The sequence below is a fragment of the Manis pentadactyla genome, chromosome 10 (genome assembly GCF_030020395.1).
Source record: "Manis pentadactyla isolate mManPen7 chromosome 10, mManPen7.hap1, whole genome shotgun sequence".
Taxonomy (NCBI): domain Eukaryota; kingdom Metazoa; phylum Chordata; class Mammalia; order Pholidota; family Manidae; genus Manis; species Manis pentadactyla.
In genome coordinates, this window is record NC_080028.1 from 103683738 (window position 1) to 103704999 (window position 21262).

The 21262-nt window shown below is 53.7% G+C and overlaps 1 protein-coding gene across 7 annotated transcripts in view; it reads left to right on the forward strand.

The window, feature by feature from the left end:
• The window catches only part of MAD1L1 (mitotic arrest deficient 1 like 1), a 415678-nt gene that overhangs the window by 225721 nt on the left and 168695 nt on the right, over positions 1 to 21262 (forward strand). For 6 of the 7 annotated variants that reach the window (XM_057487452.1, XM_057487451.1, XM_057487449.1 and 3 more), the window contains one exon: positions 15240 to 15296. The exons of the other annotated variant lie outside the window; for it this stretch is intronic. In XM_057487452.1, coding sequence (XP_057343435.1) covers positions 15240 to 15296 — 57 coding nt within the window. The remainder of the gene's footprint in view (positions 1 to 15239; positions 15297 to 21262) is intronic. 7 annotated transcript variants of the gene reach the window in all.

Here is a 21262-nt window from a genome sequence, read left to right on the forward strand (position 1 = left end):
GAATGTGGCCCCACTGAGGAACTTAGCCTATCAGCAAAGAAAAGGAAGGGATCCCAGGAAGGGTCAGGCTCAGGAAGCAGCTGGGACAAGCTCCCAGGGGGAGGAAGTGGGCCTGAGGAGCAGCACACGCCTGACCTGGACCAGCCCTGGCCAGTTATGCCGCGGTGAGGACTGGCAGCCACCAGAGGAGGGCACTGGCAGGGCGGGGCAGGGCCCACACTCCTACTCTCCTGTGACTGGCCTCCTGTCCTGCCTGGTGGGCATCCTGTGACCCCTCCTCCCCAGTGAGGGGGGCCGAGGCCTGGTCTGTGGGCATCTGTGTTTCCAGGTGGGAGAACCCGAGGCCTGGTCTGTGGGCGTCTGTGTCCCCAGTGAGGGGTAGAGGGCCTTAGCCACTGTGGTGCCTGTTGTTCTCTCTGTGGACCAAGCATTTCGTTGTGTTTGGTTTGGGAGACTGGGGGGCAAAAGACGAGCTCAGGCTAGAGACAGGGATCCCCTGGCAGGTTGAACAGTGGGTCACTTGACATCGAGGTTCTGGGGAAGCAGCGAGGTCAGGAGACAGGGAGAGCATGCCACTCTGCGGCCTGGGGATCAGCCTTGCGGTGGGTTGGCCCATTTGCAGTGTGCCTGCCCCTCTCCCAGGTCTGGAAGCCTAGCTTTCAGGAAAAACAGCAAAGCCCAGCTCATTGCCTGCTTCACTGTAGCCCTGGCACCTCCTGGAATCGCTGAGGATTCTCTGATCCAGTGGATGGTCTGGAGGGCAGGGAGAGCGGTTCTCTCTGTGTTAGCATTTGCTGAATGCCCATTTTGTGGTGGCCTGTGATCCCAGCCCGGGGCCCGTTTTGGGCACAGGCCTCTGGGTCAAGGCTGCCTATGGCGGGGCAGCCAAGACCCTCAGCACCCAGCGTGCCTAAATCCTGCTTTGCCTGCCAGAGGCCTGAGCAAGCTCCAGACCCTCTGCAGTCCGTGCCTTTGCGCTGACCCTGTTGGTGATGATGGTGAGGTGAGTGACCTAGGGTCCTGTCCCTACCCCATCCCTCCCAGGGCTTCTGGCCCCTCCTCAGGACTCCAGGGATTTTCCGTCAGGCACTTGAGGAAACAGGCCCTGCTGAGACCAGCCTCCCTGACTCAGCCCTGCTGCTCCCTGATCCGGTTCTCAGCTCCAGAGGCTGCCCTGCCTGCCCAGGCCCTGAGCGCTTTACCCTCCCTCTGGTGTGGAACCCGGGCTGCTGCCATACAGCCTGGCCAGGCCCTGCGGGTGACCCTGGGAGCAGGGAGACTGTGCGCCCAGACATGTGGGCAGCCCTGGGAGAGGTCTGTGGCTCAGTGAGTGGAGCCTGGGCTGCCCGGGGCTGGGATGGGAGCAGGCCCCTGTGCTGCTGTGCCCCAGTCCAGTCCTGCGGCCCAAGGAAGGGAGCAGGCTCAGGCGCCCGGCTTTGACCTCACTGTGCAGTGTAGGGTGGCTGCAGGCTGACCCCAGGCCCTGCAGGCAGAGGCTGGTACCCTCCGGGCTGCTCTTGTTCTGTTAAACAGCAGCATCTTGTACGTCACAGAGAGTCCAAGGAGAGCTTGACCAGCTGCTCCAAGCTGCCATCAGCAGCTTACCAGCCGAGCCTCATATATTGACATAGAATAAAAGTAACTTCATAGCAGTCGGTGTTAAGGGCTCCTTAGTGTCCCCTAGATCATTCTCTTAGACTCATCTGTCACTCTCACTGAGGTGCAGGCACCATATAGGATGTGCATACCAGCTCAGGATGACAGCAGAGCACTGCTGGTGAGCCCCCAAAGTGTCCTGTTTTGTTCAGCTGTCTTAAAAAGCTGCAGGGTGACGGGCATCCGGGGAGCACACCCCACAGTCCACTGGGTCTGGTTAACGCTGAGTAACTCGCCGCCTGCCTGACACACTGCTGGTCGGGAGGCAGGGTCAGGACCCGGAGGTGAGAGAGCCTGGTAGCTGTGCGGAATTCTGGGTGTGCGCCTGGGTGTTGGCCCTGCCTCCCCTCTGCTTCTCTCGCCTCCACCTGCTTCTCTATCATTTCCCGACTTCTGGTTTTCCCTTATCTCCTTTCTGGTCCCACTTCTGTCCATCTGTTTATCTTCCCCTCTCTCCTCTGTTCTCTTACTCCTCTGGCCTGGGCCTCCCCCAATTTGTTCTCACTTGGGTCATCAGGCTTTGTCCATCAAGGGTAAAGGGCTGAACAGTAAATGCTGTGGGCTGTGCAGCACACAGTCTCTGTCCCAGTGGTTCAGCTCTGCAGCTGTGTCTGGAAAGCAGCAGGGGACCATCTGTAAACATGGAAAGATGACCAGGTGGGCATGGTCATGTGCCAATAAAACTTTATTGACAGAACAGGTGGGGTGCTGGGTTTAGGGGTCAGAACCATGTTCTAGCCCCTCTCTTCCTGGGACCCCTGGAACCCTGCTGCTTGGGGTGAGGGCCACCCTGAGCCCCCAGGGTCTGGCCTCACCCTCAGCAAGGGGCCCAGCCAGCTCATGGTGCACTGCCTGGCGGGTGCCCTCTCTTGGATCTACCTGTTCATCGACGGGAGGCAGTGCCTCAGACTGGGGCACAGGGAACTCAGAAGCCCATCCGCTTCCTCCAGAATCATTACATTTCCCTTGTTCAGCTTCATCAGTCAGTTCTAATGCAGAACATGTTTTTATTCCGGCAAATGCCTTTCGGTGAGACAAAGTGGCCGTGCTGAGATTGGGAAAATCCCAGCGGCCTGTCCTGGGAAGGCTGCACCCCGTGTGTGGGTTGTCTTTATTCATTCCATTTAATAAAGTGGCCGTGGAAGGTCGTGGCATGTCATGAATCCTTTTCTGACAGCAGGGCTGTAAATACACATCACCTGCCACCTTGATTGAGCATATCAGCCTGATGTGCTTTTCCAGTTATTTAATTAGAACAGATTGCCGTGCTGCATGGAGGTACGTGGAAAATCCCAATTTCAGATTGCAGTGGATCTGGAATAATTTCTGCCTTCCAGCTGAGGGAAAAATGGGCATCACAAGGCTTCCTGTCCCTCTCCTCCTGTGAGGCTCAGGTGAGAATGTTTGCCCTGTCGTCTCCTGGACGGGGGCAGCGTAGCTTTAGGCAGGACATCAGCCTTCGACCCTGGGTGGTTCACAGGGGCAGTTGCTGCTCTTACTCAGAACTTGTTAGTACTCTTCCCTGATTGGAGAACTTGACCCTCCTGTAAAAAGAATGATGGTGGCTGATGTGCCCGATGGTACTTCTCTGCTTAGGTGGCAGTCTGGGCCTGGCGGGGCCTCAGGGAAAAGCAGGAATAGCCCGTGTGTGGTCACCTGCTCTCCTGAGTCTCTGGGGCTGGCAGGATGCGGCTGAAACACGATGCCTGACAGGGAGCTGCTCCTGCAGATGCGGCGCTGGCCCATGTCCACCCGTACTGTGTTGGGTGGCCGGGCTGTTCCATGGGAGCGTCATGTGGCTGGAGCATCACACGCAGTGGCAACCACCCACCCTGTGCCCCTTCCCTACCACTACCACGGGAGGGGGCCACCCGGTGAGTTCTAGCCCAGCCCACGGGCTCTGATCAGGGTTCAGCCACAGCCTCCAAGAGGGAGGTGGGTGCCTGGCCCTGCAGAGCCACCCCTCACCCACTGATTGGGGCCTGGCCTTCGGGTCCTCCTCACTCCAGGCTCCCCACAGACTTCCTCGCACCTTCCTCAGGTGAGGTGAGCCTTGTGCCTGCTTCCCAGTCCTCTGGGGAAAGGCTGGAGTATCAGGACTCATGGCCCCTTCAAGGGCTCCGTGCTGCCCAGCTGTGGAGCGGTAGCCTGGGAGGTGTGGTCCCTGGATGGGGCCGCCAGCCAGCCAGGCACATGCACCTGTGCTCAGCGCGGGTCTCTGTGTCCCCCCACCTGCTGTGGCTCAGTCCTGTCACCAGTGGGGCTCCCGGTGTCGCATCATCTGTGGCAGACTCTGCCTCGCCACGTGCTATGGCACATGGGCTCCTGACATTTTGTTTCCAATCGGTGTCCCTCCGAGGGCATCGTCTGCATTGGTGGACGTGGATGGGCCATGTGTCCTGCTCGGCTGTGAACATTCCTGGCATCTCCCAGATGCCTTGTGGAGGGGCTGCTGAGGAAGCCTGGCCTGGTGCCATGCCCATCCTGGGTGTGCGTGCTGAGCATGGCCAGGCCAACTGGCCGTGCACCATCAGGGCAGGCGGGCTGCACTCCTGACCTGTGTGCCCCTCCTCCCAGCCTCTCCTTCCCACCCACTTCTGTATCCCCTGGTCAGCACTGAGACTGTGATTCTGCAGCCCCCATGGCCATGCAGACACCGTCCCTGCCCAGTGCCACTGTCCCCACCTGGTCTCCTTCGCCTCTCTGTCTCACCGTGGGCTAGACTCTGGGTAAAGTGAGCAGTGTTGAGGCTGGTCCTGCAGGCTCTGCTGCCCTTTTTCAGCTCTGTGCTTGCAGCGGGTGTGTAGAACATGTAATGCAGGTGCTGCTATGGGAGCCCCTGGGGGTTGTGGGCCTTTCCTCTTGCTTTCCAGGAAGGCCTTCCCACCTGCAGACTCTGGAGCTGGGCGCATGTGGCCCCCCATGCCTGCTGATGCTTCAGGGCCAGGAATGGGGTGGGGATGTTAGCTTCCTGGGGCTGCCCTAAGAAATGGCCACAAACTGTGTGGCTTAAAACAACAGGAATTTACTCTCCTGGTCCTAGAGGCCAGAAGTTCAAGGTGGAGATACTGACAGCACCAGTCCCGAGGCTCCAGGGAGAGTGTGCTTGTGTCCCAGTCTCTGGGGGAGCCGCCGTCCTCGGTGAACCTGGACTGGTGGCCATACAACTCCAGTCTCTGCTGCTGTGACATGTCCCGGTGTCTGGGCCTCCCTCTCACGAGGACTCTGCCGGGCCCACCCTAAACCCAGGACAGCAGCATCTCAAGATCCTCACCTTCACTTACATATGGGCTGTTTCCAAGTAAGTCCCCTTCGCAGGCCCTCAGGGGGACTCGACCTGTCTTTTGGGGACACATTTCGGCCACCCCAGGAGGAAGCTGGGGTTCCCTGCTTGCCATGGTGCTGATGAAAGCCCCATGCACAAGGGGTGCTGGGGTGGGGCAGTCTTCCACCCACTGTGTTGGGTGCCAGCAGCCCTGGTCCGTGACCCCTAGCTTTCAGGGTTTAGAAACATCCTTAGAGCAGGAGTCCTGCCTTCTAGTGTGATTCCTGTGCACAGAACTTGGGTCAGGGTTCTGGGAACCCAGCGATCGTCAGGTGCTGTTCCCACCTCCACCCCGGGGGCCACGGTGTGACCCTCACCGCGTGACCCTCTGCCAGTCTCCTCTCTCTTCCCCACGTGCACTCCCTGCCATCCTAGGGGCTGAACCATAGGACACCTGGTTCTGTTGAGGGAGTTGCTCTCTGTCAACTTCAACAGGAATCCCGGACCTTTGATGGCATTACAAGCTGAGCCTGGGCAGAGCCCCTCCAGAGTCTACCCAAGACCCCCCCGGAGCCTTATCCAGCTGCTCGGGCGCATCTGGGGAAAGGGGGTTCCCCTTTCAGTCCCTCCATAGGATTTTGTTCAAACGGAGCGCCAGCACTCGCCTGGTCAGACCACCTGGGTCATCCTGGCCCCGCCTTCAGGGGCCTGGGATGGTGATGGCCACTGTGGTGGGCTGGCTGTGCTCATGTCTGGGCACAGGAGGGTGCCTGTCCAGTGGGGGCGGATTTGAGAGTCTCTGTCCTGACCTGCATCGCTGCTGCTGACAGGAGACCCGGCCCTCTGCCTTACCTAGTGCCAGATGCCACTAGTGTGGACTTTTTCTGGGTAGAGATTATATAACTTAAGTATGTTCTCAAGGGGAGTTCTAATAAAAAAGTGAAAGATCCTTGATTTTACAATTCAAATGATTTTACATTTGAATAAACTGAAGCCCATAAAGGCCTTTTGCCGTGGGGGTCCGCGCAGCCCCGGAAGACTCTGCTGCACTCCCTCTCCTTGTCGGGCTGGCTGCAGGGCTGGGGACTTCTGGGCAGCAAGGGTGCACGTGGGCCTGGGGCCCGCCCTGCTCCCCACGTCTGCATGCCCTGTGCTGCTGCCGTCCTGGCCCTGGTCTCAGTCCCCCGACTGACTGGGGCCTTGTGTGCCTCCTCCTGGGCTTCTCACTATCGTGGGGCTTCCCTGGTGGAGTGCGCTCAGACCTGACCCTCCTGCGGAGCTCCTCCAGCCACGCCTGCCAGGCCCTGCCCCTGGTGCCTGCATCCTGAGGGTGCCGTGTGCGGACAGCGAGCTGGGATGGGTGGGCGGCCTCGCCTCACCTGTGTTTCCTTCTCCCAGGCTGTTCTGAGCTTCCTGTCACCCAGAGCCAGGCAGCCACCGTTCCAGGGTTCCGTCTGGTTTCCGGGTGATGTGGGGAGAGGGAGGCGGGTAATCCAGTGCCTGTTGCTCTGGAATTGAAGCAGAATTCCTCCCCTGAGACGCCGCCCTGCTGCCCCATCTGGCAGGCACTTGTCCAGGGAGTGGGCCCGGGCCCTGAGGACCCTGGTGTCTGTCCCTGCCTCACCACTGCTGTTCTTCCCGGCTTGCCTCTCTGGGCTGCAGGCTGGGACCCACTGATGTTTCTTTCGCTTTTCTGCCCCAGCATGTTCTTATCCAATGGCAGACGAATGAGGAGTCCCTGCTCACACAGCAGGAGTCCAGGAGGCTGCTTCGAGGCTCGCGCCCAAGGCCAGCCCAGAGCCCTGTGCTCCCAGTCCACAGACCCACCCACTGAGTCCTGCTCTGTCCACTGCCACCTCCCCACAGAAAGCAGCCTTCCTGCTCTTTGGAGCCTCCCTGAGGGTCTGCTCCTGGTGGTCCTGTCACCCTGGATGGTACTCAGTGTCCCACGTCCGTCCTCTCAGGAGCACCGGAGGCTGTGCATGTGGTCAGCAGATTCTTTTGTTTTATTTTGTTTTTTTAATTTTTTTATTAAGGTATGATTGATATACACTCTTAGGAAGGTTTCACATGAAAAAACAATGTGGTTACTACATTTACCCATATTATCAAGTCCCCACCCATGCCCCAATGCAGTCACTGTCCATCAGTGCAGCAAGATGCCACAGATCCACTATGTGCCTTCTCTGTGCTACACTGTTCTCCCCGTGATCCCCCACACCATGTGTACTAAACATAATACCCCTCAATCTCCTTCTCCCTCCCTCCCCACCCACCATCCCATCCCCTCCCCTTTGGTAACCACTAGTTCATTCTTCTAGTCTCTGAGTCTGCTGCCATTTTGTTCCTTCAGTTTTGCTTCATTGTTATACTCCACAAATGAGGGAAATCATTTGGTATTTGTCTTTCTCTGCCTGGCTTATTTCACTGAGCATAATGTCCTCCAGCTCCATCCATGTTGTTCCAAATAGTAGGATTTGTTTCTTTCTTATGGCCGAATAGTATTCCATTATGTATATGTACCACATCTTCTTTATCCATTCATCTACTGATGGACACTTAGGTTGCTTCCATATCTTGGCTATTGTAAAAAGTGCTGCAATAAACATAGGGGTGCATATGTCTTTTTGAATCTGAGAAGTTGTATTCTTTGGGTAAATTCCAAGGAGTGGGATTCTGGGGTCAAATGGTATTTCTATTTTTAGTTTTTTGAGGAACCTCCATATTGCTTTCCACAATAGTTGAACTAGTTTGCATTCCCACCAGCAGTGTAGGAGGGTGCCCCTTTCTCTACATCCTTGCCAGCATCTGTTGTTCTTAGTCTTTTTGATGCTGGCCATCCTTACTGGTGTGAGGTGATATCTCATTGTGGTTTTAATTTGCATTTCCCTGATGATTAGTGATGTGGAGCATCTTTTCATGTGTCTGTTGGCCATCTGAATTTCTTCTTTGGAGAACTGTCTCTTCATATCCTTTGCCCATTTGTTAATAGGGTTATTTGCTTATTGGGTGTTGAGGCGTGTAAGTTCTTTATATATTTTGGATGTTAACCTCTTGTCGGAAATGTCATTTACAAATATATTCTCCCACACTGTAGGATGCCTTTTTGTTTTGTTGATGATGTCATTTGCCATACAAAAACTTTGTAGTTTGATGTAGTCCCATGAGTTCATTTTTGCTTTTGTTTCCCTTTCTTGAGGAGATGGGTTCAGGAAGTTGCTAATGCTTATATTCAGGAGATGTTTGCCTATGTTGTCTTCTAAGAGTTTTATGGTTTCATGACTTACATTCAAGTCTTTAATCCATTCCAAGTTTACTTTTGTGTATGGGGTTAAACAATAATCCAGTTTCATTCTCTTGCATGTAGCTGTCCAGTTTTGCCAGCACCAGCTGTCAAAGAGGCTGTCATTTCCCCATTGTATATCCATGGCTCCTTTATTGTATATTAATTGACCATATATGGTTGGGTTTGTATCAGCGCTCTCTAGTCTTTTCCATTGGTCTATGGGCCTGTTCTTGTGCCAGTACCAAATTGACTTGATTACTGTGGCTTTGTAGTAGAGCTTGAAGTTGGGGAGCATAATTCCCCCTGCTTTATTCTTCGTTCTCAGGATTGCTTTGGCTATTCGAAGTCTTTTGTGGTTCCATATGAATTTTAGGATGATTTTCTCTAGTTCATTGAAGAATGCTGTTGGTATTTTGATAGGAATTGCATTGAATCTATAGATTGCTTTAGGCAGGATGGCCATTTTAATAATATTAATTCTTCCTATCCATGAGCATGGGATGTGTTTCCATTTATTGGTATCTTCTTTAATTTCTCTCATGAATGTCTTGTAGTTTTCAGAGTATAGCTATTTCACTTCCTTTGTTAGGTTTATTCCTAGATATTTTATTCTTTTTGATGCAATTGTGAATGGAATTGTTTTCCTGATTTCTCTCTCTGTTGTTCATTGTTAGTGTATAGGAATGCCACAGATTTCTGTGTATTAATTTTGTATTCTGCAACTTTGCTGAATTCAGATATTAGTTCTAGTAGTTTTGGAGTGGATTCTTCAGGGTTTTTTATGTACAATATCATTTCATCTGCAAACAGGGCAAGTTTAACTTCTTCCTTGCCAATCTGGATGCCTTTTATTTCTTTGTGTTGTCTGATTACCATGGCTAGGACCTCCATTACTGTGTTGAATAGAAGTGGGGAGAGTGGGCATCCTTGTCTTGTTCCCGATATTAAAGGAATAGCTTTCAGCTTCTCACTGTTGAGTATGATGTTGGCTGTGGGTTTTTCATAGATGGCCTTTATTATGTTGAGGTACTTGCCCTCTATACCCATTTTTTGAGAGTTTTTATCATGAATGGATGTTGAATTTTGTCAAATGCTTTTTCAGCATCTATGGAGATGATTATGTGGTTTTTGTCCTTCTTTTTGTTGATGTGGTGGATGATGTTGATGGATTTTTGAATGTTGTACCATCCTTGAATCCCTGGCATAAATCCTACTTGATCATGATGGATGATCTTTTTGATGTATTTTTGAATTCGGTTTGCTAATGTTTTGTTGAGTATTTTTGCATCTATGTTCATCAGGGATATTGGTCTGTAATTTTCTTTTTTTGTGGTGCCTTTGTCTGGTTTTGGTATTAGAGTGATGTTGGCCTCATAGAATGAGTTTGGAAGTATTCCCTCCTGTTCTATTTTTTGGAAAGCTTTATGGAGAATGGGTATTGGATCTTCATGAAATGTTTGATAAAATTCAGCGGTGAAGCCATCTGGTCCAGGAGTTTTGTTCTTAGGTAGGTTTTTGATTACCAGTTCAATTTCGTTGCTGGTAATTGGTCTGTTCAGATTTTCTGTTTCTTCCTTGATCAGCCTTGGAAGCTTGTATTGTTCTAGAAAGTTATCCATTTCTTCTAGGTTATCCAGTTTGTTGGCATATAATTTTTCATAGTATTCTCTAATAATTCTTTGTATTTCTGTGGTGTCCGTCATGACTTTTCCGTTCTCATTTCTGATTCTGTTTATGTGAGTAGACTCTCTTTTTTTCTTGATAAGTCTGGCTAGGGGTTTAATCTGTTTTGTTTAGTTTCTTGAAGAACCAGTTCTTGCTTTCATTCTTTCTTTCTATTTTTTTATTCTCAATTTTATTTCTACTCTAATCTTTATTATGTCCCTCCTTCTACTGACTTTGGGCCTCATTCATTGTTCTTTTTCTAGTTTCATTAATTGTGAGTTTAGACTGCTTATATGGGATTGTTCTTCTTTCCTGAGGTAGGCCTGTATTACAATATACTTTCCTCTTAGCACAGCCTTGGCTGCGTCCCACAGATTTTGCGGTGTTGAATTATTGTTGTCATTTGTCTCCATATATTGCTTGATCTCTGTTGTTATTTGGTCATTAATCCATTGGTTATTTAGGAGCATGTTGTGAAGCCTCCATGTTTTTATGGAATTTTTCATTTCTTTGTATAATTTATTTCTAGTTTCATACCTTTGTAGTATGAGAAACTGGTTGGTACAATTTCAATATTTTTGAATTTACTGAGGCTCTTTTTTGGCCTAGTATATGATGTGTTTTTGAAAATGTTCCATGTGTACTTGAGAAGAATGTGTATTCTGTTGTTTTTGGGTGTAGAGTTCTGTAGATGTCTGTTAGGTCCATCTGTTCTATGTTGTTCAGTGCCTCTGTTTCCTTACTTATCTTCTGTCTAGTTGATCTGTCCTTCAGAGCGAGTGGAGTGTTGAAGTCTTCTAGAGTGAATGCCTTGCATTCTATTTCTCCTTTTAATTCTGTTAGTATTTATTTCACATATGTGGGTGCTCCTGTGTTGGGAGCATAGATATTTATAATGGTTATATCTTCTTGTTGGATTGACCCCTTTATCATTATGTAATATCCTTCTGTGTTTCTTGTGACTTTCTTTGTTTTGAAGTCTATTTTGTCTGATACAAGTACTGCAACTCCTGTTGTTTTCTATTAGCTGCATGAAATATCTTTTCCATCCCTTCACTTTTAGTCTGTGTATGTCTTTGGGTTAAAGTGAGTCTCTTGTAGGCAGCATATAGATGGGTCTTGTTTTTTTATCCATTCAGTCACTCTATGTCTTTTGATTGTTGCATTCAGTCCATTTACGTTTAGGGTGATTATCGATAGGTATGTACTTATTGCCATTGCAGACTTTAGATTCGTGGTTACCAAAGGTTCAAGGTTAACTTCCTTACTATCAAAGAGTCTAACTTAACTCAGTTAATATGCTATTACAAACACAATCTAAAGGTTCTTTTCTTTTTCTCATCCTTTTTCTTCCTCCTCCATTCTTTACATATTAGGTATCATATTCTGTACTCTTTGTCTATCCCTTGATTGACTTTGGGGATAGTTAATTTAATTTTGCATTTGCTTAGTAATTAGCTGTTCTACTTTCTTTACTGTGGTTCTATTACCTCTGGTGACAGCTATTAAACCTTAGGAACACTTCCATCTATAGCAGTCCCTCCAAAATAGACTGTAGAGATGGTTTGTGGGAGGTAAATTCTCTCAGCCTTTGCTTATCTGGAAATCGTTTAATCCCTCCTTCAAATTTAAATGATAATCTTGCCGGATAAAATATTCTTGGTTCAATGCCCGTCTGCTGCATTGAATTAAATACATCATGCCACTCCCTTCTGGCCTGTAAGGTTTCTGCTGAGAAGTCTGATGTTAGCCTTTCCTTTGTATGTGATCTTATTTCTCTCTCTGGCTGCTTTTAACAGTCTGTCCTTATCCTTGATCTTTCCCATTTTAATTACTATGTGTCTTGCTGTTGTCTTCCTTGGGTTCCTTGTGTTGGGAGATCTGTGGATCTCCATGACCTGAGAGACTATCTTCTTCCCCAAATTGGAGAAGTTTTCAGCAACTACCTTCTCAAAGACACTTTCTATCCCTTTCTCTCTCTCTTCTTCTTCTGGTACCCCTATAATGCGAATATTGTTCCATTTGGATTGGTCACACAGTTCTCTCAATATTCTTTCATTCTTAGAGATCCTCTCTGTGCCTCAGCTTCTTTGTATTCCTCTTCTCTAGTTTCTATTTCACTTATCGTCTCCTCCACCATATCCAATCTGCTTTTAATACCCTCCATTGTGCTCTTCAACGATTGGATCTCTGACCTGAATTCATTCCTGAGTTCTTGGATATCTTTCCGTACCTCCATTAGCATGTTGATAATTTTTATTTTGAACTCCCTTTCAGGAAGAGTCATAAGGTCCATATCATTTAAATCTTTCTCTGGAGTTATATTAATTTTACTCTGGATCAGGTTCCTTTGGCATTTCATATTTGTGTATGGCGCCCTCTAGTGTCCAGAAGCTCTACTCTCTGGAGCTGCTCAGTCCCTGAAGCAATGTCAGGGGTCACAGGGGAGCGGTATTGGTGCCTGGGGGGAGGAAAGAGCTGTTTCCTGCTTCCCGGCCTCTATGCCTGTCTCCACTGCCTGAACCAGTGGGCCAAGCACACAGGTATAAGCTTTTGTCCCAGAGCAGCCGAATATGGATCCCTGCTTTCCGCATGCGGCTGGAATCTCAGTCTCTCCAGGAATTCTGCCTGTATTAGCTTTCCAACCCCGTAATCACCATGAAAGCACTATGAAATATAGGTTTGTGCTCCCAGAGCAGATCTCCAGAGCCAGGTATTCAGCAGTCCCAGGCCTTCCACTCCCTCTCTGCTCCGTTTCTCTTCCTCCTGCCTGTGAGCTGGGGTTGGAGAAGGGCTTGGGTCCCACCGCGCCACAGCTTTGGTACGTTACCCTGTTCCGTGAGGTCTGCTCTTTTTTCCAGGTGTATGCAGTCCGGCACAGCCCTCTTTCCTGTTGCTCTCTCAGGATTTGTTGCACCAACTATATTTTCAAATTGTATGTGGGTTTAGGAGGAAGCCTCTGTCTCACCTCTCATGCCACCATCTTTAATCCTGAAGTCGTCAGCAGTTTCTTTTGAATGTAATACTAGGCATAGAGTCACAGAGTTGGAGGGCATGTGAGTGTGAAACCTCTGGACATACAGATCGTTTCTTTGAGTGGTCGGCTAGTTCACATTCCTGCATCAGTGTAGATGATCCAGTTGTTTACATCTTCCCAGCTGGCAGGATTGCCAGAATTCTGTTTCTGCCACTCAGATGGATGCACCAGGGGCTTTTTGTGCTGGGAGTGGGTTTGCACTTCCCTGTTTACTGTGCTTCTCATGCTCTTGTCCACCATATGACTTTCCTCTCCTGTGAGGTGTCTGTGTCTTTTGCCCATGTCTCTGTCCCATCACGTATTTTTTCTTATTGCTTTGTATGTGTCCTCTGCATACTCCTAGCACTGACCCTGTGGAGAAGGCTGAGGGTTCCTGCACTTTTCCCCACAGCCCTGAGATGGGGTGGGCAGGGGAGCGCCTTCTGTGGAGCACAGGGAGAAGACCGCTTAAGGGGCCGGCAGGTGGAGCCTCCGGGCATGCTCTGCCACCTGGATGGGGTGCAGAGAGCTGTCTCGTTCTAACCACTCAGTGGGTGTGGGGCGGCTTGGCTCCTGGGCCTGGTTTTTGCCCGAAGTAGGACCAGGAAGAGAACCACTTTGTGGGAGTGCGTGGACAAAAGCTGGGCAGGGGGCGCGGTGCCCTCTGGGGGCCTTCAGCTCAGGCTCTGGCCTCTGGCACCATGTGGGCTGGAGAGGAACAGCCTTGAGGAGGTCTACCCCGAGCCAGAGACGGGGCCTTTGGTCCCCCGCATTGCCCAGGGGCTGCTCACCTTCCAGAGGAGCCTCTGAACCAGCTGTCAGGGGGACCAAGTGCCTCTCCACAGCTGGCTCCATTCCATTTACATGTGTCAGCTCTGGGGCAGTGGGGAAGGAATTTACAGGTGGGCCGTGATGGCTACCATGGTCCTGTGCTCCTCTCCCAGGCTTTCTCCAAAGACCACTTCCTGCCCACGAGCAGTGACTTTGGCCTTGGTGTCCAGTGAGGTCACTGCCCGCTGGCTCTGCGCCGCCCGCCATGCCTCTTCATTGGCACTGGGCCTGAGGCGAAGCTGAGGCAGGCTGGCAGGGAGCCGCTTCGCAGGCCTGCAGGACTGGCACCAAGCTTAGTGGGTCTAAGGGGCACCAGGCATGTAGGCTTGGCGTGTAGGAGCGGATCAGAGGCCCAGTTGTCAGTCCTGACTCTCCTCTCTCCCAACTGGCCCATAGTCCCCTCTGCTTTTAGTCAGTTCCAGGAACGTGAGCTCACTGGGCTTCTGTGGGTACCAATCCATGGGTGCCATGGATCCCCACGCGGCTCAGGTGCCTGGGCTGTGACCAGTGTGGCTGGGAGGCGGTACAGATCACCACACCCACGGGAGGCCCCAGTGCTGCCGGCCTCCCCTTCCTCATGACTCAGCAGCTGCATGCTGTGTCCTCGCAGGGTCCCTGAGAGAGGTGGCTGTGTGCGTGACAGCACCGTGGTGGCCTTCCTGCCACTCTGGGCGAGGACTGGGTTTCCAGTCGGCAGGCTGGGTGCAGTCCCAGTTCCCCAGGTGAGAGCCGGCCCCTCTCGTGGTGGGCCCTTCCTCATGGTGGCTCCTGGACCCTGGGGACCCCATGGGTGGCTGCCTGCATCCCATGTGTACGAGGCACTCACCACGCAGCATGTGAAACTAATACATCCACGACTCACTGGATTCTCGTATTTTGACTGTTTCCTGGGCAAGTGCGTGAGCGGTTGTCCTGCTCCATGGGCATGCCCCAGCCTAATGATGCCAAGGACCCCCAGGAGGCCTGAGGCAGGGCTGCACGGCCGCGGGTGAGGCGCAGCAAGTTGGGACCTGGGTCTGGTTGGCTCTCCTCTGGAGTCTGGCATGCTCCCTGCTCTGTAGTGGCTTCCATGGACGTCCAGAGGGCATGTCCAGACCACATGGGGCAGCCCCTCAGCCCCTGCCTGAGGCTCTGTGAGCAAGTGAGCTGGGCTGTCGCAAGTCCCCTCAGCTGTGTCGGGCCTGGCACCATCGTCGCCCAGATGGATGGTCAAGACCTGCCTTGCATCTCTGCCATCAGGGGGCCAGGCTCCAGGCTGGGACTTTCTCCACTGGATCCAGAGTCCTGTTCAGTGGACAGTGGTGTCAGGGTTTAGAGGGTTTCTGGGGTGTTGGTCCTGTCAGGAAAGTTCCCTTGATTACTTCTAAGAAGAGGGACTCTACTCTCACCAGGAGTGCTAAAACCCCTTGCTGGCTGCCCCTCAGTGACCTTCCCCGCCTGCAGGACTCGGTGGGAATCCATGGCCTCGGGGCAGGCTGGGGAAGAGCAGGCCCACTGACCCATTTCTTCTTGTCTTGAAGGCTCAGCTGTCGCAGGCCCTGGAGGAGCTGGGAGGCCAGAAACAGAGAGCAGATGTGGTGAGTCCTGAGACACGTGCCTTGGTACTGGTCTTCATGCTGAAGGGAGGCCCAGGGCCGAGGGTGCCGTAGATCCTGGACCCCAGGCAGAAATCCTTGTCCCTACCATGGCTTGTCCTGCAGGCCGAGCATCCAGGCCCCAGACAGCCACAGGGCCTCTTGGCCTCAGAGATGCAGGCACAAGTGGAAAGGGGTGGGGCTCAGAAGCCGAGTCCTCTCTCCCCCAGGGCAGATGCGTGCGGGGCGTCCCCTGCCTTGTCCTAAGCTAGGAATGGCCATACACCTAGAGCCCAGGCCGTGGGTGACCTGCATGGCGATAAAGCAGGTGTGGAAAGCCGCGTCAGCAGCTGTTAGTGGGTTGACGCCCACCCTCAGCCTGAACAGGGCCTGCCTCCTGGTGCGTCCACGCTGGCCCGGGGCCCTTCAGCCTACATGTGGCTGCTGCAGGACAGGTTTGTTTCTCTGTTCAGGCGGGGCTGCCTCTGATGTGCGTTCCCTCAGAGCACATCAGCCCCCTGCCCTGGGGGCTGCCTGCTGAGCCTTGTGGGGGGGCACATACAGGTGATGCATGCACAGGATGAGCCCAGCCAGGCTTCCTCGCCACCCTTTGGGGGATAAACGGGCTTTGCTTTGGAGCCTGTACGTCCTGTACAAACTCTCAGCCCCTCCATGCCGCTGCCGCCCATGCTCTGCTCTCTGTGAGGGTGAAGCCACTGGGGCCACGGGGAATGTCTACACGTGCTCTTGGGTTGCTGTGCCCCAGGCCGCTCGCCAGCTGGTTCTGGGGTCCGGGGACACTGGGACGGGCTCGGGGGCTTGTGTCCTGGGCCAGATCCTTGTTTCGGTGTCATCATTTGTCAGCCCATGACCTAGAGCAGGTTGTCTAGCCTACTAGATGGGAACAGCCTCCAGCTGAAATGACACGTCCTTGAGTTGCTTTATCCGTGCTACTGTCCCTACAGCATCAGGTGGTCACTGCGGCCCCTACTGTGGGCCCCCACTGTGGGCAGAGGGGTGCTGATGGCACAGGGACCATGCTAGGGATGAGGGGGTGTGGCCAGGGATGAGCCCCAGTGCCAGCAGATGGGGACCCATGGTTGGCCGTGCCGCTGGTGAGGCAGGATGAGGGAGTGCTACAGGGGTCAGCCTGGGCTGTGCTGAAGGCAGGGGAGTGCGTGAGGGCGAGCGGCCTGAGTTGGCTTCGGGCACCTGGCCTGGATGGTGGCAGGGAAGTCCACTGGTGCGGTGTTGGGGAGTGCAAGTTGGGAGGGAACACTGGGGCCGAGGGGCCATGGGGCACTGGGTCCCCGGGTCTGGAGGCCAGAGGAACCTCTGGGTGCATTTACATCCTAGGGAGCCAGGCAGGTAGGGCCTGAGGTTAGAGTCCTGTCAAGCTGCTCCGGCCAGGGGTTGGCCCAAGGAAGGCGGTTTCACCCTGAGCCAGAGAAGGAAGCTTCAGTGAGGGGTGGGCTGGCAAGGAGCAGAGTCACCCACAGCCAGCGACAGAATTTCACCCATGACCCCATGAAAGTTGCTTCACGGGAGGTGGGCATGCAGGCAGGCATGGCCGGGCCCACAGAAGGCAGTCTGCACAGAGTGCTGCCTCTGAAGGGCTAGGAGAGCAGCCCATAGCCGCACGGCCACGTCAGATTGAGGGATGTTCCAGCTGAGCCCTAACAGTTGGGCTAGAGATGCGACAGTTGCAGGAGGGGACAGGAAGTCTGGGGCACAGGAAGGGCACCCCGGGAGAGGGGCTGGATCTGCGTGGGTGTGCGCGTTTGATGTGGGTGCTTGGGTGCCTCTGGGCAGGCGTGGTGGGTGGTCAGGAGGGGCTGCCATGGGAGCGCTGTGCTCCCGGCGCACTTGGCCTAGTCGTCAGAAGCAGCTGCAAGGCAGCACCACGCATGGTCCTTCTTGCTGTGGGTGGTTTTCCAATGTGAGTGTTACCCATGCCTGTCTCCAGGTGCCAGGGACACCCAGGGACCTCCTGCTCATGTCTGAGTTCTCAGGGGAGCATTCCCAGTTGAACGGGGAACCTTCCTACCTGTTGCTCACCGGAAGGCCTTCTCCCCTGCCCTGGGTGTGGGGTGGGGCTTGGGACAATGTGGGGTGGCCTGATTTCAGTGAACCAGGATGATTCAGACCTGCACGTGTCATGCCTCCTCCTCATCCACTGGCCTTCCAGGCTCCTTCAATAGGGGCCTGATTCTGGTTGACTTTGGGGAAGCCCCAGAGTGGGGTGCGGGTCTTCTGTGGCTTCTGATGCACCGATTTGCAGACACTATGGGGAGCCCCCAATGTTATGTGTGTGTCAGCATGCCACACTTGCTGCCTCGATGTTGACCTGAAACGAGCCGTGCCTGAGGCCTTGTGTCATGATGCATGTCATACAGGGGAAGTGAAGGGAAGCCGCACTGGGCACACGCCCAGACCGAGGCCTTGGGGCTGAGCCATTGGCACAGTGCCCAGACACCAGGACTCCCTGGAGCTGACACAAGCCCTGACCCCGGTCCTTCGCCAGCTCCTGAGGGTTGTGGAAAGGACAGGCCATCCTGCAGGCCCCAGCTTGCCCGGGGAGGTGCTGAGCGGTGTTGGAGCACTGGCAGGGGCCGCTGTGTCTCCTCATGCTCTGGAAGGACGTGGGGTGAGGGGTGGCCGCCTCTGGTTATGGATTTTCTTATTTTGGACCCGTATAGTCTCTGTTCTTATGTAAATCTCCCATGGCTTTAAATGGATGCCAAGTCCCTGTTCTGGACCAATTAAATTAGAATCCCTGGCAGGAGGCCAGGCAAGGATATTATTTGACCGCTGCCCTGTGATTCTGGCATCAACCAGGGTGGAGGGCCACCCCGTCTACCTGGCCACTGGGGCTTGGGGCAGGTCCTCCACTGGAGCTCTGGTGAGACGTGCCTTGTCCCATGGCACTGACCCTAGAGAGATGAGCCACACTTGGTCCTGGCTCTGCCCCAAGGTGATTCTCAGCAGCACCCCAAGGTACCGGGGGCTCCCGTTTGCAGAGCGGGATTGTTTTTTCAGACTTGTTTTGGACCTGGGATGTAGCTTTCTCCTCTGACAGGTTTTTAAGCTCTGCTTCTGATTGTCTGACCTTTAGCTTGCTTCACATTGGTGCTTTCACATCCCTCTCTTCCCCAGCTAAAGGGAAAATGAGGCACGGCAGTGCCAGGAGACAGGACCGCAAGCAGGCCGCACTCACTCAGCGAGCCTGCAAGCCTCTGTTCTCCCTCCAGACCCTCCTTGGGTCCAGCGGTGTCTTCTGTGACCCGCCAAGGAGAAAAAGACCGAGTGGCCCAACAGGTCTGTGGTCGTGTTGTCAGGGTGGAGGTCATCATCAGCACTTATGCAGTATGGTTAGGAGGAGGTTCTGCTCTGCCGGGAACCCCAGAGCTGACGGAGGCAGTGAGCAGCTGACGGGGCGGTCCTGGCTCTGCAGCCCTGCCCCTTCCTGGGGCAGCCATGGCGCCTGGGGCCACCTGCGGAGTCAGTGGTCCCAGGAAAGCAGGGACAGGGTGGCCCCCTCCTCTGGGCTGGATGGTGAGAAGTCTTCTGGCTGCACCCCCCCACCCTCTGCCCAGGTTGTAGCGGGGCCTGAGCCCTCATGCCCTGCCCCCAGCATCCTGGGTGCTGTTTTCTGGCCCAAAGTCACTTCAGGATTTAGGAAAGGAGGGGAAGAAAAAAAGGAAAAATGTAAACATCTTTAACTAATTGCAGATGACAAAACAGTTTGACTTCCTGTTATTAATTAGCAATACCGGTGCTAGTTAGGACGCATAAGCACAATGCAGTTAATACCCAGGGAGCGATGTCCTGGGCCATGGTTGTGTCCTTGACATACTCACCCTAATTAGAGGTGGCCAGCAGCAGCAAGGAAATGAGTTTTGTGATTATAACTATAAAAATCCCCCAATATTTTATATACTTCAGGGAGTGAGAATTGAAGGTTTATCTTCTGATTTAAGAGGAATTACACCTCTCACAGCTCTGTGAATTACACAGTCCTTGAGCCCCATTCCCCTTAACCGCTCCTGCTGGCTTCCACCCCCTGCCCCCCGGGGAGCTGGCCCAGCGTCTGGTCTGCCATAGGGACTGTGGCCAGAGGCCTGGAGAGGTGGCCTGGGGCCATTTCCTGGGGGCAGCTCAGTGGTCTGAGAGAAGCCCTTTTTAGGGATGAGGAGATCTTTAGAATTTAGCGTTGAGCCGACCTGGGATGTCTGAGGCTGGTTGGCAAGTGGCCGCCTCAGAGAGCAAGAGCAGAGTCCCCAGCAAGAGCTCCAGGCTGAAGGCCCTGTGTGACCGAGGGACGAGGAGCTGGCTTCCAGCCGCCACCCGGGGCCGCCCTGAGGCAGAGCTCAAGTGACCCGTGATTTTCACCATCACCTTCAGCGTCCTGGTCACAGGCATGGCCTTGGTCGTACAGCAGCGGTCACTCTTTGCTGAGTCATGGGTCCTGACAGAGCCCTGAGGCGGGCACTGTCCTGGCTCTTCGGGCAAGGACGGGCCAGTGACGGGCTGGGCGCCCCGTGCAGGTGCCCCTGCCATCAGGCTCCAGCCTCACCAGCCTTGCCTCCAGGAGGCGACTTTCCAGGACGTGTTCACACTGGATGTGGGCACGGAAAGCAGCTGACTGTCCCCAGGCCCTCCCGTCTGTCCAGCTGGTCTGCGTTTTGCCCAGTTGCAAAGACCTTAGGAATGCTGGTGGTTCAGCTTGCTACTGGGCAAGGATCCACCTGAATTTTAGAGAGAGGGGCCTGTGAAGGTGATTTCTTAGCTTAGAAAATAAACTTCTAATGGTGTAATTTCTGGCCCTTGATTGCAGAAGGTCCTTGCATCCCTACAGAAAGGAGAAGGCACCTCCCAGTGTGGAGGGGGCTGGGGGCTGTCCTGTTGGGGCCTCTGCAGCCTCCACTGACTTACAGAGCCATGGGCTCTGCTGTTGATGGGCATGGCTCCTGAGGGTTCTGTTTTCCAGCGTTTCTGGAGATGGTCTCATATATCTCCCCAGGGAAGTTTAGCGTTAGCTCTCAGGCGGGCCTTGGTTTGCAGGTGAGCACGGGAGGGCGGGCTCCCTGCAGGACTGTCCTGCCAACGACGAGGTGCTCCTGCATCTGTCTGCTGCGGGCCCTGCCCTTGCACCCAGCCACTCTCCTCGGGTGAACCTAGCACATGGCTTGTTAGGTGTATTCCCAGGTGTTTTCTCATTTCCATTTCTTCCACACTGCTGTGTTACCTAGCTGCTAGATCTGCATTCCCCATATGACTCCAGGCCTCTTTCTGGGGTCAGGAGAGGGGGAAAGGAGAAGGTGGGCCCCGCCCCACAAAACTGACTGAGCTGGAGTCAGCCTGCAACAGCCACAGGTTCCTGTTGAAAACCGCAGGTCATCCCAAGCGGGGCATCCTGCCCATTAGGCCTTGCGCACATCATTCTCAGGACAACATCTTTATGGCCCCTAAGCCACTCGTGTCTCTGTGGGGTCTCTTCCTGGCACATCTCCTCCCCAGCTCCCAGTTCTTAATGTGACTGTGCCCAGTGACACTGCCACTCACCGGGTAGTAATTCACAGCATTCCCGCTGGCCCTGGGGGCAGCCCTCCCCTGCACTGCCGGTACCTCGGGGGTGGGGGTGTGTGCTGGAGGGCTGGCTGGGCTGTGGGCCTGGCCTTGGCGCTCATGGCCCATTGCAGGGTGCCAATCATCCTCCACTGTGATGGGGTCTGCTCTGCTGCTTCCCTGTGCAGAGCACCCCGTGCTCCGGGTTGGGCTCCCACATTTGCAGGCCCCCATCTGACTGTACTTCTGCACCTTCCAGGAGCAGGAACCCTGGAAGTGTGTATCTGCCTCGGGTTAAAAAGCCACCCAGCCAAGCTAACTGCAGAGGAAGGCCCTCCCCAGCGGGACCTCTCCACTCCTGTCCTGTCTCCTTAAGCAGCAGTTTCCATCTGGCATCCACC